The sequence below is a fragment of the Contarinia nasturtii genome, unplaced genomic scaffold (genome assembly GCF_009176525.2).
Source record: "Contarinia nasturtii isolate CC-2019 unplaced genomic scaffold, AAFC_CNas_1.1 Cnas_scaffold_695, whole genome shotgun sequence".
Lineage (NCBI taxonomy): Eukaryota > Metazoa > Arthropoda > Insecta > Diptera > Cecidomyiidae > Contarinia > Contarinia nasturtii.
The window spans coordinates 2,949,665-2,964,477 of NW_022198046.1; the positions used below are offsets into that span (position 1 = coordinate 2,949,665).

The following is a 14,813-nucleotide window of genomic DNA, read 5'->3' on the forward strand; positions in this document are numbered from 1 at the left end:
ATTATAATATATGCTGTGCATACGATGAATACGAATTAGAAATGTGAAAAGTTCATTGTGACTATTTGTCAAATGCAGAGTGAGAGGCAAATGAACGCCCGATCGCAACGAATTGCCACATTACATGTCAATTTTGAACGAAGTGCTATGCCGTTTTCGTATCATATATTCAAAAATTGTATAACACACACACATATACAGTTGCTTGGTACTATCGAACGTCGTCTATCATTTTCGCACTGTGAGCTATCCAAAAAGGCAGAAGCCGACATTGCACTGTACGAATTTATGTGAATGTTGACCATAACTAAAATGCCTTGTTCAAAGCATAAATTATCTAGCATTTAACAGACAAGTAAGCAGATAATTTTCTACATAATCACATCCCAAATGGAATGTACCACGGCATTGGTTGGACGGCAAGTCACACCATTATATGATAGTTGGTTCTAACGAATTAAGAGATTTGTTACTGTGATATTTACGCTCGGATCATTTTACCTTTAAACAAGTTTTGCCGTTTAATGATCGTTTTATTAAAAGCGATGTAATTGAATGAAACCATGCAATGGTGATAGAAAAAAATAATAATAAACGCAAACACAGCTCAACTCTACAATCACAACCACCTACACAGAGATGTGCAAGCACGAGTCAGATCGTTTTCATTCGTTGCGTACTTTTTTTGTAATTTGATGTTCGACCAACGGGCAACTATCCATATCTTTGCTTGCAGCTGCAGTAATTTGTTCGATTTTACTTGTAATCAACAACCAACGCATTTGGCACACAAACAAATCACTTTCTGCAGATGCAGACATACACAACAATCTTGCTCACACGACCAGGCGCGTGGATAATTGATGCATCATTATTCAGTTATGTTACTGTGCCAAAATGCAACGCAAGCCAAATTAAAATGCACACACATTCATTTTAATGAGAATTCATAATTCACTCAAAATCCGATGAAAACGTCGAGAAATGGCTGGCTTTCGGGGTATTTGAACTTCCGTATATTTTTTGTTGTCGACTTTTTTACTATTTCTATTGTTTAGATTTTCTTTGTTCGTATTTTCATATAGTACAAATAACCCAGTGTCCATTGTTGATAGCCGTTTTTATTTTTTCGGTTAATTCTTTGCTTTCATTGTAATTATTGCCATTTCTGCATAAATAAAAATTACCGAGAAAACGAAATACGTTCGCTTTGACCACGAATCATTTTCACATTCTCTTTTAATCCTCTTGTTCGTCATTTAATTTTTTTTTTCATGCTTTTTATGTCCATTCTATTCTATTAAATGCTACAACAACATTTTACGATGCGCAGTAATAAACGCAAATGGTCAGTTCGGTTAAATATGTTGAATGGAATTGAATGCGTGCGTTAACAATTCTAACTGTAAATGCGCGATAATCACACACACATACATAACAATCATTTTATCATCCAACACAGGTGGTATCGGGCTTATTGTTGAATTCAATTTCTTTCGTATAAATTCAATTTAATCTCTATTTGCACTTTCTACATGAACACAGTATTGCTCGACACAAAGTCGCATTTGATTTAAAATCCCATTTATTCAATTTTGTCAACGCAACACTTGTGCATGATTTCACATCGACTGTTGATCGAATATTAAATCATATCTACATTTATTTTATATAGAATTAATACGCACAATGCACACGCGTCTCGTACATAAACTGAGTCCATTGACTGCAATGGAGTACATGTCGCCAGTACATATATTGACAAAAAAAGTATTTATGCTGATAAACGGCATAAATCCAAGCAAAATATTTACTTTTTTCGGTGCATTTTTCACTGATAAAAACCGTTTTAAATCGCATTAGAATATCAAGCGTTTCAAATTACTTTGTACTATGTTATCTCACAAAAATGGGAACGTTTTTTCGACATTTTATTTGTCTATATGTGTTCTCATGTGTATCAAGCGATCGGCATTCTTTATGGCTGCGTCCACAGATTTTATGGATTTTGAATTCAAAGAATCATCGAATGTCTATATAAAAAAGAATCGTAAAATCAATTGCGCCCACAAAATACCAATCGATTTTCAAACGAAATGACTCATGACAAACGAGTTCAGAGATCGAAAATGAAATTACATTTTCAACATTTTACGTCGTTTCTATTATAAATAAACTCTATATAAACTCTGATAATCTTATCGTAATATGGCTTCATTTTGGGCTTCTTTTTTCCATAAATTCTACCAGAGTTTACATATACAATATTTTGAATAAAAAAACTCTTTTGGCTTGCGTATGGATAAAAAAAGACGGGAAAAATTGGCGCTTGAAAAATTATTTTGCGGTTTAAATGTTAACGATGTGGTTGGCCATTTAATTCCACAATTTATCGAGTATGGCGAAAGAAACAGCATCAAGCAGTTCAGGCAGTCGAAACTCTTAAACAGCACGCACTTGAAATTTTATGTAAAATGTCTAGGTTTTATTTTTGGCGAGCTTTTATGGCATATCACAAAACCACATTAATATTAATGATGGCGTTTTTTGGTACACACAGATAAGATTCGTGCCACATTTGGACTTTTAATTGAATTCATTTTTTTTCATAAAAAAAAATTATTATTTCTTTCAACCGGTGTATCTCTCTATCTGTAACTTCTGACAAGGACATGTTTCTACTCTTTCGTAAGCTGGATTTATTTTCATGAGCGGAAAATTAATTACTATGTCTTTATTTTCTGTTTATTCATGTGTTTATATTGGTTTGAAGTCATTCACTGCCATATGACTTTGATGATAAAAAAGATGAGTTAAAACTCTGAATGACATAAACGGATTTGAATAAAAAGTTGACTATAGACGATCGATGCAACAAAAAAAAATGCATAACGAAAAAAATGCAATGCGGATGGAAAGTCGGTTTTCTTTAAAGAGAAAAATTGTTTTCATCTTTTTTTTTCAATGAATTCGATGTGAATGAAAGTTTTCAGTGTGGTATGAATGAAATGAGATGTGTGTGCCAGTTTTGCATCGCAAAAAATGTAAACAAGTCTTTGTTAGCATCAGGTGTAAATCAAATAATCAACTTTAACCCAAAAGGCATCGTTCAGTTTATGGCACGTAATTAAATAGAAAACCGGAGTTACTCGAAAGTGATTCTATAACCGAATGATGGATAAAACTAGTTGAAATGGTGCATGTTTATTGACCGTCGTCGCAGCGACATGAGAGAAAAGTATCAATTTAGATAATGACATGCAAATCGTTTCACGTGTTGTGTCAATGAGAGAGAAAATCATCAAACTGTATGGCATCAAGCTGATTTGATGAAGCGTTTATAAACGTAATACAATTTAATTGGCTGATTTTCCATTCATTAAGCGTATAAATCAAATATTTTTACTGTGGGATCATTGGATAATCTTCATTGCAGACGCATTTCACATGCACTTCATAATGATATAAATATATTAAATGGATTTTTTAAATAACCCATTTCGGCTATATTAAAATACGAGATGGTTTATCAACCACCAATAAATTCAATTCGAAATATTTTAAAAACGTTAATCGCTTTACGTGCGAATATTTTTTTTAAACTTCGAATGTGGCCCGAAAAGAGTACGTATGAAATGATTTTCTGACCAAGCAATTAATGCCAATACTGAACTTAATACATAATAATTGCTGTGGCAAACGGTTGCAAAATGAAATTATTTCTGATTTGGTTTTTTTTTTACGTAAATGAACGAGAGTGTTTTTTTTATTACATTTTCGATCTGAACAGATAATTGGATATAAAATGGTCGATATGATGGAAGATGAAATCGAATTGACTTTGAATGATGCGGGGATAGAGTGTGTTCAGTTTGTAATGTATGTAACCAGTACGAGGTGCACGCAAATCATTTGACAGATGAAAGAGCTACAAGGAGAAAGAGAGTCACATCGTAATCCATAAGATTTAATGCGCTACCAGATTTTCATAGAATTTGATTGAGCCGCCGTTTGTTTTGCGGTGTAATAACTTATGTAAATGATGAGCGCGCGCGTGATAGCTAGCGAGTGAACAGCACAAATTGGTTAAAACGGCATTCAGTGGAATGTGTAGGCCGATGTGTTTGTGCTTACACCATCATTAAAATCAGATCGGAACATTAAAGATTACTTTGCATCTGTGTACGATTTGCGCTTCGAATGCGATTGACCGACTCGCCTATATATACCAAAGAAAATGGTAATTAATTTAAACGCCTTCTAAGCGATTGATTTAATTCAATGAATATGTTTTTCTCTCTTCACGACGATAAATCGCATCATCACGATTGCGTAGAAACGTACAGTTTTGAATTTCAAATGAACGTGTTACCCACGTGCTTCAAATTTTGAAGAAAAAAAATGTAAACACATTTGATTTAATACTAAAATGATCTTCGTTTCATGTCATGACTCATTTATACAATGAGATCTCTTAATCATATTATAATTCAATTTGGGTGACACACTCAATTCAATGCATGTTCTGAATTTGATCCAAAAAGCCAAAAGCAATTCGAAGTGAAGAAAAAACATTCACTTTGCTTAATGTAATCCTGTTTGATGCTTCACAAATGACAGATAAATCGATGAAATGTTATGAAGCAATCAAACAAATTGAATTTCCAAAGAGCCCTTCTCTTTATTAATCGCCCAACCTTGATGCCTCTCCGATCGCATGATTGTTATTATTTGTTTTCTTACACATTGTTGTTTTGTTTGCACAAAATTTAACTTCGAACAAAATCATCATTCAAATTGCAAAAATTGTTAACACGAAATCACGATACACATGCGGAAAAGAATGCTCGCGACAGGTGATAATGTGCTAGTTGGCACACTTTCACATTTCTATCGAAAAGTGTGTTTGGTTAACCACAATCATCAACGGTGTGGTATGTTCAATGTTCATACAAACTTATCGAAATTAACATTTATCAAGTGAATTGGTTGTGTGGAACGAAAAGAATGAATTCATTAAAAATGCATCGGCGCTAAGATGATCAACAATGGCCTTATATTACATTGAGGTTGAATGAAAGTATTTTCTTTTAAATGAGAATTCTTTCCGGTTTGTTTCATTATGATTCTGCATCGAAGAGATGAGCTTCAGAGAAACAAAATAAATGCATTGACCTATTGAGACGACTGATAACGTTGATACGTAGATGAACACTGCCATGAAAATATTCAAATTTACATACGTTTACATATCAATAAATATATACTTTATGATGTTTGATATGATTGAAAAATCGACTCTTCTATCAAATTCCTGTTCTTGCACCTGTTCTTCGTACGTAATAAAAATTGATTAATGAAAAATTATTGGTTTCTCATCAACAATTCTATCATCAAGCTATTTTAGCTGAATTTGAATCAGCGTATAAAAAAATTATTCAGTTTATAAAAACATATTTTTTAAATTGCTTTATTATTGGCTTTTTTATTCCGATTATTCATTGACGTTAACCCTCCTAAGCGTGTGAAAAAAAAATAATAATACCAAAAGACATGTAGATACAATGAAACACGCCAAAAAGTGTCACGAAAAATGGGAACGCAGTACATATAGAAGTGAATTATACGAATTATTATTTATTTCAAATTTGATTGGGACACGCTTAGCGCAAAATATATTTGATCATTATGGTAATTCAATGTAAAATCGACACAATTTTATTATCTGTAAGTTACACATTATGAAAATATTCTGAGTTTATCTGCAAAATTAAAAAAGAAATATTTTGGCTTGCAATTAAATACTGATTCACGCAGAGTTTGGTGTCATTCGAATTTTTTTTGGTTCACTCTAATTTAGTTTCAATTAAGAAGACGTAAGTGGAGACGCACAACCAATATATAAACTATGTGAAGAGTGTCACCACTATTTCTGAATAATTCACATTGTAATTTTTAGAAGTAAAGGAATAAAATTCTTCTTTTGTAAGAAATAAAACGAATTATTTTGATGATTTCATCGTGTTTTTAATGGGATCATAATGAAGTCGTGTGTCATACAAGTGTCATACAATGTATTTTTAATTCAAAATTTTACACTAGCTACTTTCCCATGACTCCAAGACCAGCTGGAAAATTAATTGGTTTATTGATTATAAATGCAGCCCAACTGACACGTTGATTACTGTAGCCTTTAATGGCAAAAAGTAAATTGTTTAGGCCTATCTCTAGTTCGTGCAGTTTTCCTTTTACCGGAGCTAAGAGAGTGCTTAGTGTGTTCAAATGGGTAGAATCATAAGATTTTTTTGCACTTATACTTTTGAAACCTTTTTTAAATGTATTTACTGCTTTCACAAGTTGCTTATGAAGTGTAACTGATTGATCAATTTTCGCAATGATTTCTGTAACCAATGCATTATATGCAGATCGCATATTTCCTAATTGTCCATAAATCTCTGACTCACGATTAAATGATTCTTTCCTGAATTTGTTAAGTGCCACTTTCAATCCTGGTATATCAAAGACTCTTGGCTCGACGGAATAAATTAGAAATATATTATAATATATTTTGCCAATATCTATGACACCTTGTTTGTATGCTTCAACTTCTGCTTTGAGTTCTTCATTATTAGAAGTCTTTCTAAATATTTCATTTATATAATCGTAAGGCAATGTTACGGCTTTTTTATAAGATTCCACCCATCTATTTGATGTACTTCCATCTTGTATCTTTACGGGGCCTTGGTTAGAAAGTGTAAAAAGTGGTCGAAGTTGGGCATCCAAATCACTTTCTTCACCGAGTTTATTTCCCAACTTCTTCAGTAGTGTTGAGTAGGCTTGATTATTGTCCGTTACTGCATCATCGGCACTGATCAAACCGAACTGATAAAAAAATATACATAAAATCATAAAATTATTGAGAAAATGCATTTTAATGTTTTAATAAAGCAAAAATAGACTATGACAAAAGTGAGATAAAGAACATTTTTTACGGCCGTATATGAAAGAAAATAACTCGTATCAAGTTTCAATAACAAATTGAATTCCTTTAAATTTAGCAATTTTGCGATAAAATAAGAATAAATTGAAACAAATTATTTCAATAAATTGAATAATGTGCCCAAAATTAAATTGGATATTAGTTATTTTTGAAAATAATTTTAATTTGTGATGAATTAAATATTCCATAGTAAGTTTTAACGCTACCTGATTGAATATCGAACACGACACAAATGCCAGAATTAGGAACTGTTTCATATTTTCTCTGAAGATACTATTTTATAACTAGAGTTAATTAGATTAGCAAGGCTTTATATACAAAATTTTCCTCGCTGTGTAACGTAATTTTGAAACAAAAATAATATAAAGAATTTCGGCTAAAATGTGTTTATTAAAACTCAAAAGAATTTCTTTAACGTTAATATAAAGAAAAATGCATTAGGATCGATCGATTGGTCATTTCTATAGGAACTTGCTCCGAACCAATCTCATATCATTTTTTTACTGAAAAATAAGCAACTTTGCTTCTGGCACTTTTTTCAGTTTTGAACTTCGGGTTCTGCGCGGTATTTTTGAAAAAACACGGTGCATTTTTTTAAAAGTCAGTTCTAGAGGGTCTACATGCCCAATGTTCATGATGATGAAAATCGCTGAAAATTGCTGAAAATAGCATATTTGGATGAAAATGATTACCTCATATGGGAAAATATGAGAAATCTGTAAAGTCCAGAATGTTTGTATGGTCCTGACTTATAACTGGCCGCTCGCTTGCCTTAGTACTTTGAGTTTTAGTATGAGTTTTTGGTATGACTTTGAGGCGACTGTTTCAATTTTTCGAGGAAAAAACATCGGTACCTCTCAAGTTCTTCAATAAAAATTGTGTTTACCATTTGAAAAATTTCCTGAAAACGAACCATTTCTACCTAATTTTTCATGAGGGATCGATTTAGCGCCATAAAAGATCGATCCGAAGGCATGTAGACCCTCTAGAACTGACTTAAAAAAAATGCACCGTGTTTTTTCAAAAATACCGCACAGGGGTCCGAAGTTCAAAACCGGAAAAAGTGCCAGAAGCAAAGTTACTTATTTTTCAGTAAAAAATGATATGAGATTGGTTCGGAGCAAGTTCCTATAGAAATGACCAATCGATCCACCCTAATATGCATCGAAAACAACCAGTCGATTCGAAGTGAAACGTGCTCATTTTGAAATAGAAATTTTGTCACCTTTGTTATTCTGTAAGAAAATTTGTTTAATTTAATTTTTCGTTTCAAAACAAAGATGTCATCGTGTGAAATTATAAATTTAACTTGTTCTAATTGTTTAAGGTAAATTAAAAAATAATTTCAACTCTGAAACTTCGTAATAAACTTTATTAAATTGTTGTTGATTTCAAATAAATTCCATATATGTAATTGCAATGCTTTCATCATTTGACGTAAACACGCGTTGTTTTTTTTTTTTTTTTTTTTTTAAACTGAAATAATATGCACGAGCGAAAAGTTCAAGTGAATGTCGTATATAGTATATATATACTATATACTTGATAAACATTTTATTTTGCCAGATAAATGAAAAATTGATGTAACAAACATTTAGTACAAAATCTCCATTCTTAAGCATATTCGAATTAAATCAGCAAACGTTAATTGACCGGTCTTAGGGCGGAATTTCTTTGTCGCGAACTAAAAAGTCTCGACTAAATGACTTCTGTTTGTTCTTTCAAAGAATATTGAGAAAAAAGGGACGATGATGATGACAGAGCGCGAACTAAATGATTGCCTGACCATAAGTCGCGTATGTTAATATTCGATGAACAAACGATGAATGCATAAAACAGAAAAGCAGATGAAAGCAAATCGAACGACATAAGCATTATTAAAATAAATAATACCAATAATCGGCAACAATGCTGATGCTGCATCGATTACTTATTTAATTTACGAGTAAAAGCCAGTTGTTATTGAATCGTACACTATCTCGCCGGGTTCAGTGTTGATGATGCGGCAACACGCTTAAATGAATGAAATTTGTATGTCCAGACATTCACTCTTCATTTACATGCCGTTTTAAAAGTCAAACCAATAAATTTCACAAAAAAGGATCAATGTGGTGATGTATTCTGTGTTCTCTCAGTACGGTACTGTAGAACGCCTCGATTCAATGAATGACACACAAGAAAATTAACGATAGAAAGACAAAGTAAAAGAGAGAACGATTACGCTCGGTTTGATATCAGGGTGGTCCGTATGCTTGCTACACACTGTCTAACACACTTGAAAATTGACCACATTCAAAAATGCATCTCTAAGATCCGAGACACTAATCATTCACTCATGAAAAATAAATTAATTTAAAGCCATCGATTTTACAAACATTTTCAACTTTTCGTTTTCGTGTCATCTTCGAATATCTGTGTAATTCCATTTTTCATACGAATATGTTGGTGCATAGAAAATATGCAATTTGTTTTTGGTGAAAAGACGTTTCCAAGTGCAATGATGACATAACTATTTGGTAGTTGGTGCATTAGTTAGAAAAACATATTATTAGTAAGAAATGTAAGATGCCTTAATTAATGACCATATCATTTGTTTTTTTTCTTCACAAATATCAATGTAACCCGAGGTTCGAAGCGACGTGTGTGATGCACGTACAACTACCTGAAGAAAACTAAATACTAAAAATACTCTCAAAACATTTGATAGAAAAACAGAGAAATTATTGCTTCTCTTGTTCGATCAACGAACAGTTTTTTTTATTCATTGAACCCTAGACTCCTAAAATATTTAATTTATTGTGGAAATAATAGATGAATTGATAATATAGAGACGAAATAATTTCATGAAGGTGGATCATTGTTATTTATTAAAACTAATTTTCTCTTTCGTTTTCGATTTTACAGTCATTTGATCGCATTCCCGAAAAAAGCCACGAATTCAATGAAGAAGACGAAGATGCATACGATGAAGAAGAGGAGAGTAAATTCTGTACACTGCCTCGAAGCAACAACGGTTTCACGATTCGTCATGTAAGTACATAAACGCATACGTACATTGTATATACAAAGGGCCAGCATAGAAATATGTTCATGGTCTTGATGTAAGAGCAATACATTTCTTTGGAAATAGTTTTCGTATCACACGGACCCTCTCATTCACACCTACACTGATGATAACAGTGATTTTTTTCTGCTCATGTTGAATATATCAATAGCTCATAATTCTCTTGTTTCTCTAACGATGCAGGCACGTTTTACTAAAGGCAATGGCGCGAAAGGATTGGGCTTCTCGATTGTTGGTGGAGTTGATAGTCCAAAAGGTTCGATGGGAATCTATGTAAAAACCGTTTATGCACACGGTCAAGCGGCCGAAAAGGGCACATTGAAAGAAGGTAAACAACATTAGATCATAACAAATTGACATTAACAATATCAAATTTTGTGTAATTCAAATATTTTCACACCAAAATATATGAGAAATATTCACATAGCGTCGTGCTGCGATTTTTGCAAACCAATTTGAAACAATTTTTAACATTTTCTCAATACAACTATTTTTTCACGCAAAAAAATCAACACTTTACACACTTGCTTGAGAAAAAAAATGAAATCATTTTTTCTAACATATTGCTTGACATTTTTATTTCAGGTGATGAGATTCTCGTGGTAAATGGCAAATCTCTGCAAGGAATGAAACACGATGAAGCCATAAATGTATTCAAATCGATCAAAACCGGAGATGTGGTAATATTGATTGGTCGTCGTTTGCCAAAGAATCGCAAGACAAATGAATCCATCGATGCAACATCAACCGTGGCTGAAAATGACGTGAAAAAAGAGTAGAGTGAGAGAAATTGATTTTTTGGAAGTACGGCAGCTAGTGCACACCATGGTCGATGATCGAGGTGCGCCCGCCATCGAGATCTAACATTAATTTCTGTTTTCGGATCATAGTGCGTTATTTAATAACAAATTATCCAATTTGGTCGTATATCAAATGCCAATCACTTTTATAAATCACTTACATGCCATGCCGCATACCAGGCAATTTTCACATAATTTATTCCAGCGCTAAAGTCTCGTAGATGTGTAACATTTATCAAAAAACTAAAGAGGCAAAAAAAAACAAGAAATACCACAGCAAATTATATCCAATTTTTTAATGATATCGATATTTTATTCACATTCAAAGCATAGATATTTAAAATGTATGTAGCTATAGACGGTGCAATGCAGCGCATTACCAAATACTAATAATGAAAAAACAAAGGCAAAATAAATTAATGGCGACAAATTTTATCGAAAATTGCTTATTTTTCAAATGGCTCATGAATAAAATATAAATTACTATAAATGTGTGTGGACCGCTTTTTGTGTGAAAACTATTTTCAAGTTCATCTGTATGTCTACAACTCAATAAAACCAAATAAAAAATGATAAATCTCGATTGATTTCGATTTATATTCGACGTTTTTTGTATGTGTGTCGTCGCCGTTGTGAAACATTTTAATAGTTTAGCTAAAACAAATTTTAAGCTAATTTCCAAAACAAACCAAAGGTATCCAAGTTCAGCTGATTATGTAATTTTTAAGTTTTGTTTACTTTTTTATATAGAAATTTTATCCAAGATTTTTTTTTGCTTTAGGCTTTTTTGTGTATTGTATTAATTAACATATATACACTAATGTCTAATCTATTAACATATAATGATTAAATAGAGAAAATCACTTGATGCTATTCGTGACAAAAAAAACCACACACATCAGCTGAGATAAATCAACGAATTCAATTCTATTTGATTGATCTTACAGTTTTTTTTCATCTTGATTTGACAAGTGTTTAACTTTACACTTATTATTCTATCAATAAATTTGTATGTAATTATAAAATTAGCATTTAAAAATACCTTTTTTTAGAAAATTGGAATCATTTCTCTCTTTCTATCGTGAACAATGTCTTTTATTGGTCACTTAACACATTTTTATTGTAAATATTGAGTTTCCCCCATTTTATAAGATTTTTTACAATATGCCTCCTATTACTATATATATGATATACTTATGCAATTTTAATCAATGTATTTTCAAACATTTTAAAAATAAATAAATATACACTATATCCAAAAAACAACCCAGTCTTTTTCCTTTTAAAAAAAATATTTCTAAACTCGTCAAATAGAACAAAAAGAAAAAAACAAATGTTTTGACATAATAAAAACAAAGTCTGAACTTTTTTCATTCGTAATTTTTGCCAACACAATTTTTTTTGTTCGATGCAAAATGTCAAAAGTTCACCTGTTGATTGATTTCTAAATGATTATGTGCCACCTACTTTATAATGACCAGTAAAAATGGAATGAGTTTTTGACTATCGTTAATTTCAAGTAAGTATGTAATGTATTCAAATTTATGCCGTTGGGTCAGCGACTGCGTAAAATTGCGCTTGCCGGAATGCACTTTCTCCTTGAGCAAAAAAATTAACCACAGACACCATTATTTTTTGTTTATTTTGTGTTATTCCTTCGCGTTTTTTTCTCTTCTTTTTCACAATGCGGACATAGTGTGAATCGTTTTTGTTTCAGTTTCTCGAAAGCAATAAATAACACGACTAGATATTCCAGTCGACACAATCATTTGCGATTCTTAAACACCAATATATTTATTGATTTTTTTCTCCCGCTTTATGTTTCCGAATTTATTGCATTGATTCGAATCGTCATGTCGAATAAGGAGAGCATGTGGGTTTGCATTCTGCCCATTTAAATTCCATTGTTTCACATCAAACCATGTTAATTCTAAAATTAACAAATAAACAAGGCGATTTAAATGAGACAACTGAGTCGAACCAAACAAGTATTACGACGATCAAAAATGAAATTAAAAAAAAAAAACAGATCTCATTGAACTCCCGCGATATATTCAGTCTATGTAAATTATTTATTTGATAGAATATGTCATTTTTGGTTTGTACATTCGGTTTGGAGATGGATAACAGCCTTAAATGAATATTATATTCAAATTGTTTCAATTATTATTCAGTATAAAAATGGTAACAACGTTTTAATAAATATTAATTTACGATATTTCTAAAATTGTAATCACAAAAATCACGTCTTATAAACTATTTTGCCCTATTACGGATCACAATTTCCATTTTCTAAATTTATATTGTCTTTTGTAATTGTTGTTTCTTTAAATTAATATATCTACAAAAAAAGTCACAGTGTAAAATTAGACGCCTTGAATTTCCTCTTCTCGTGCAATTCGAGCGGCTACATGTTTGCATCCGTGCCGTTCGGCATCGATATTATTCAATAGCTCCTCAATTTGATCTTGCGTGATGGAAAGCTTCAAACGATCACTTTCCATATTTATACAAATTCTTATATCGTTTCTATTGAATCGCCGAAAATTAATCGATTTCACATTTTCTATTTGGAGTGGTTCGTTTGCATCCAACGGATTATTAGTTTGAAAGACATAAATCACCAACAATTTGATGTGATTTTTATTCGAATACGCTTGCAACTTCTGATTAAAGCGATTGATAGTTCCAACGTATTTTAACGGCACATTGTCAATGAATATTCCGTTCATGCCACATGTGCTTAGGCTATCGATCAGCCTCAGCAAATGTTTTAATTGATCGTCTGGTGACTGTATCAGAGACCAAATGTACTGATGCATATTCAAATGCCATTGAAAACTATTCTGAATTAAATTCAAACAAAGCGTCTTCCCAACACCTTGTGTCCCAATAAAAGCCAATGCTGTGACATTTTCATGTTGTTGCAATGCATCATCAATCTTATCGAGAACTGCGCCCTGGCCAATGATTCGGTTGTGCATGGCATTTGATATGTGCCAATGTTCGAACGGTTCATTGCAGTAATTTTCACGGCCGTGCAAATAGAGCTACAAATTTTAAAATAGCATTAACATTCTATACAAAAAAAAAATGTGAAAACGACTTACTTGAAATTGGTTCATTGCCACATGTTTCAATTCTTTACGAAATTCCTCACTCCTCATCAACAACCCGATAAAAACAAAGATCACTGTTAAAATTCCAAAGAGGATGACATGTTTGTTGGACTCTTTCGGTGAATTTGGTTCCATTGACACTAAACTTCTTATGCCTTTTCGTCTTCGTGAGGTGACGTGTACTTTGACTCGTTTGCTCGGCGGTTCAGTCGTCTGGTTCAGGATTTTTTTTGATTATGGAAGCATAAAAAATATGGTTAAAATTCAAGATCTCTTACCGAATCCGTGGATGTTTTGTGCGAATTCCGTTTTGATACCACGGAATCCGTTGAACAAATCGTGTGTTTATCGTCTGTTAGCATTTTTAATGGTGCAATGAAACTCGCTGACGTTTAAACTGATTAAATTGTGAACGTAATTCAAACTCTCACCACGGTTAAAAACTATGGCGCTGACGGTTTTATTATTATATTACGAATAAAGCAGCTGACAATTTGACATTTCATCTTTCACGTATGTTTACATGTGTTCAATGTTCGTCTCTTTCCCACTCATTCTCTCTGTCACACACCCATCGCCTTTGCTACGCGTTGGTCGTTATTGAAGAGAGATGTAGTGCTCTAATATTGCAACACAATATACACACATTTACATTTTGAAATGGAAAATAAAAATGTGAATGTTCTATGATCAAAACCAGCTTTGTCCATATGTTTTACACAGTGGTTCACAATTCAAAAACATCAGTTAGCCTCGTGCATTGGATTCGCTCGCACAAAGCGTACAGCGTACGATATGTGTGTATACCGTACGCGCCTTTGTGCTTTGTA

The 14,813-nt window shown here is 32.4% G+C and overlaps 3 protein-coding genes across 3 annotated transcripts in view; 1 reads left to right on the forward strand and 2 right to left on the reverse strand.

The window, feature by feature from the left end:
* The window catches only part of LOC116340656, a 47,376-nt gene extending 36,250 nt beyond the window's left edge, over positions 1-11,126 (forward strand). The window contains exons 3-5 of the mRNA XM_031767260.1: positions 9,905-10,030; positions 10,248-10,392; positions 10,650-11,126. Of these exons, the coding sequence (XP_031623120.1) occupies positions 9,905-10,030; positions 10,248-10,392; positions 10,650-10,843 (465 nt within the window). The 3' untranslated portion in view covers positions 10,844-11,126. The remainder of the gene's footprint in view (positions 1-9,904; positions 10,031-10,247; positions 10,393-10,649) is intronic.
* LOC116340669 lies at positions 6,009-7,271 on the reverse strand. Its single transcript, XM_031767278.1, has 2 exons — positions 7,207-7,271; positions 6,009-6,882 (listed from the first exon to the last, which is right to left on the reverse strand). The coding sequence occupies exons 1-2, from the start codon at positions 7,255-7,257 to the stop codon at positions 6,103-6,105; spliced, it is 831 nt and encodes a 276-aa protein (XP_031623138.1). The 5' UTR covers positions 7,258-7,271; the 3' UTR covers positions 6,009-6,102.
* A 1,768-nt stretch (positions 11,127-12,894) lies between the features above and the next one.
* LOC116340667 lies at positions 12,895-14,398 on the reverse strand. The gene is made up of 3 exons (XM_031767276.1): positions 14,262-14,398; positions 13,975-14,196; positions 12,895-13,914 (listed from the first exon to the last, which is right to left on the reverse strand). The coding sequence occupies exons 1-3, from the start codon at positions 14,343-14,345 to the stop codon at positions 13,231-13,233; spliced, it is 990 nt and encodes a 329-aa protein (XP_031623136.1). The 5' UTR covers positions 14,346-14,398; the 3' UTR covers positions 12,895-13,230.
* Positions 14,399-14,813: the final 415 nt, after the last annotated feature.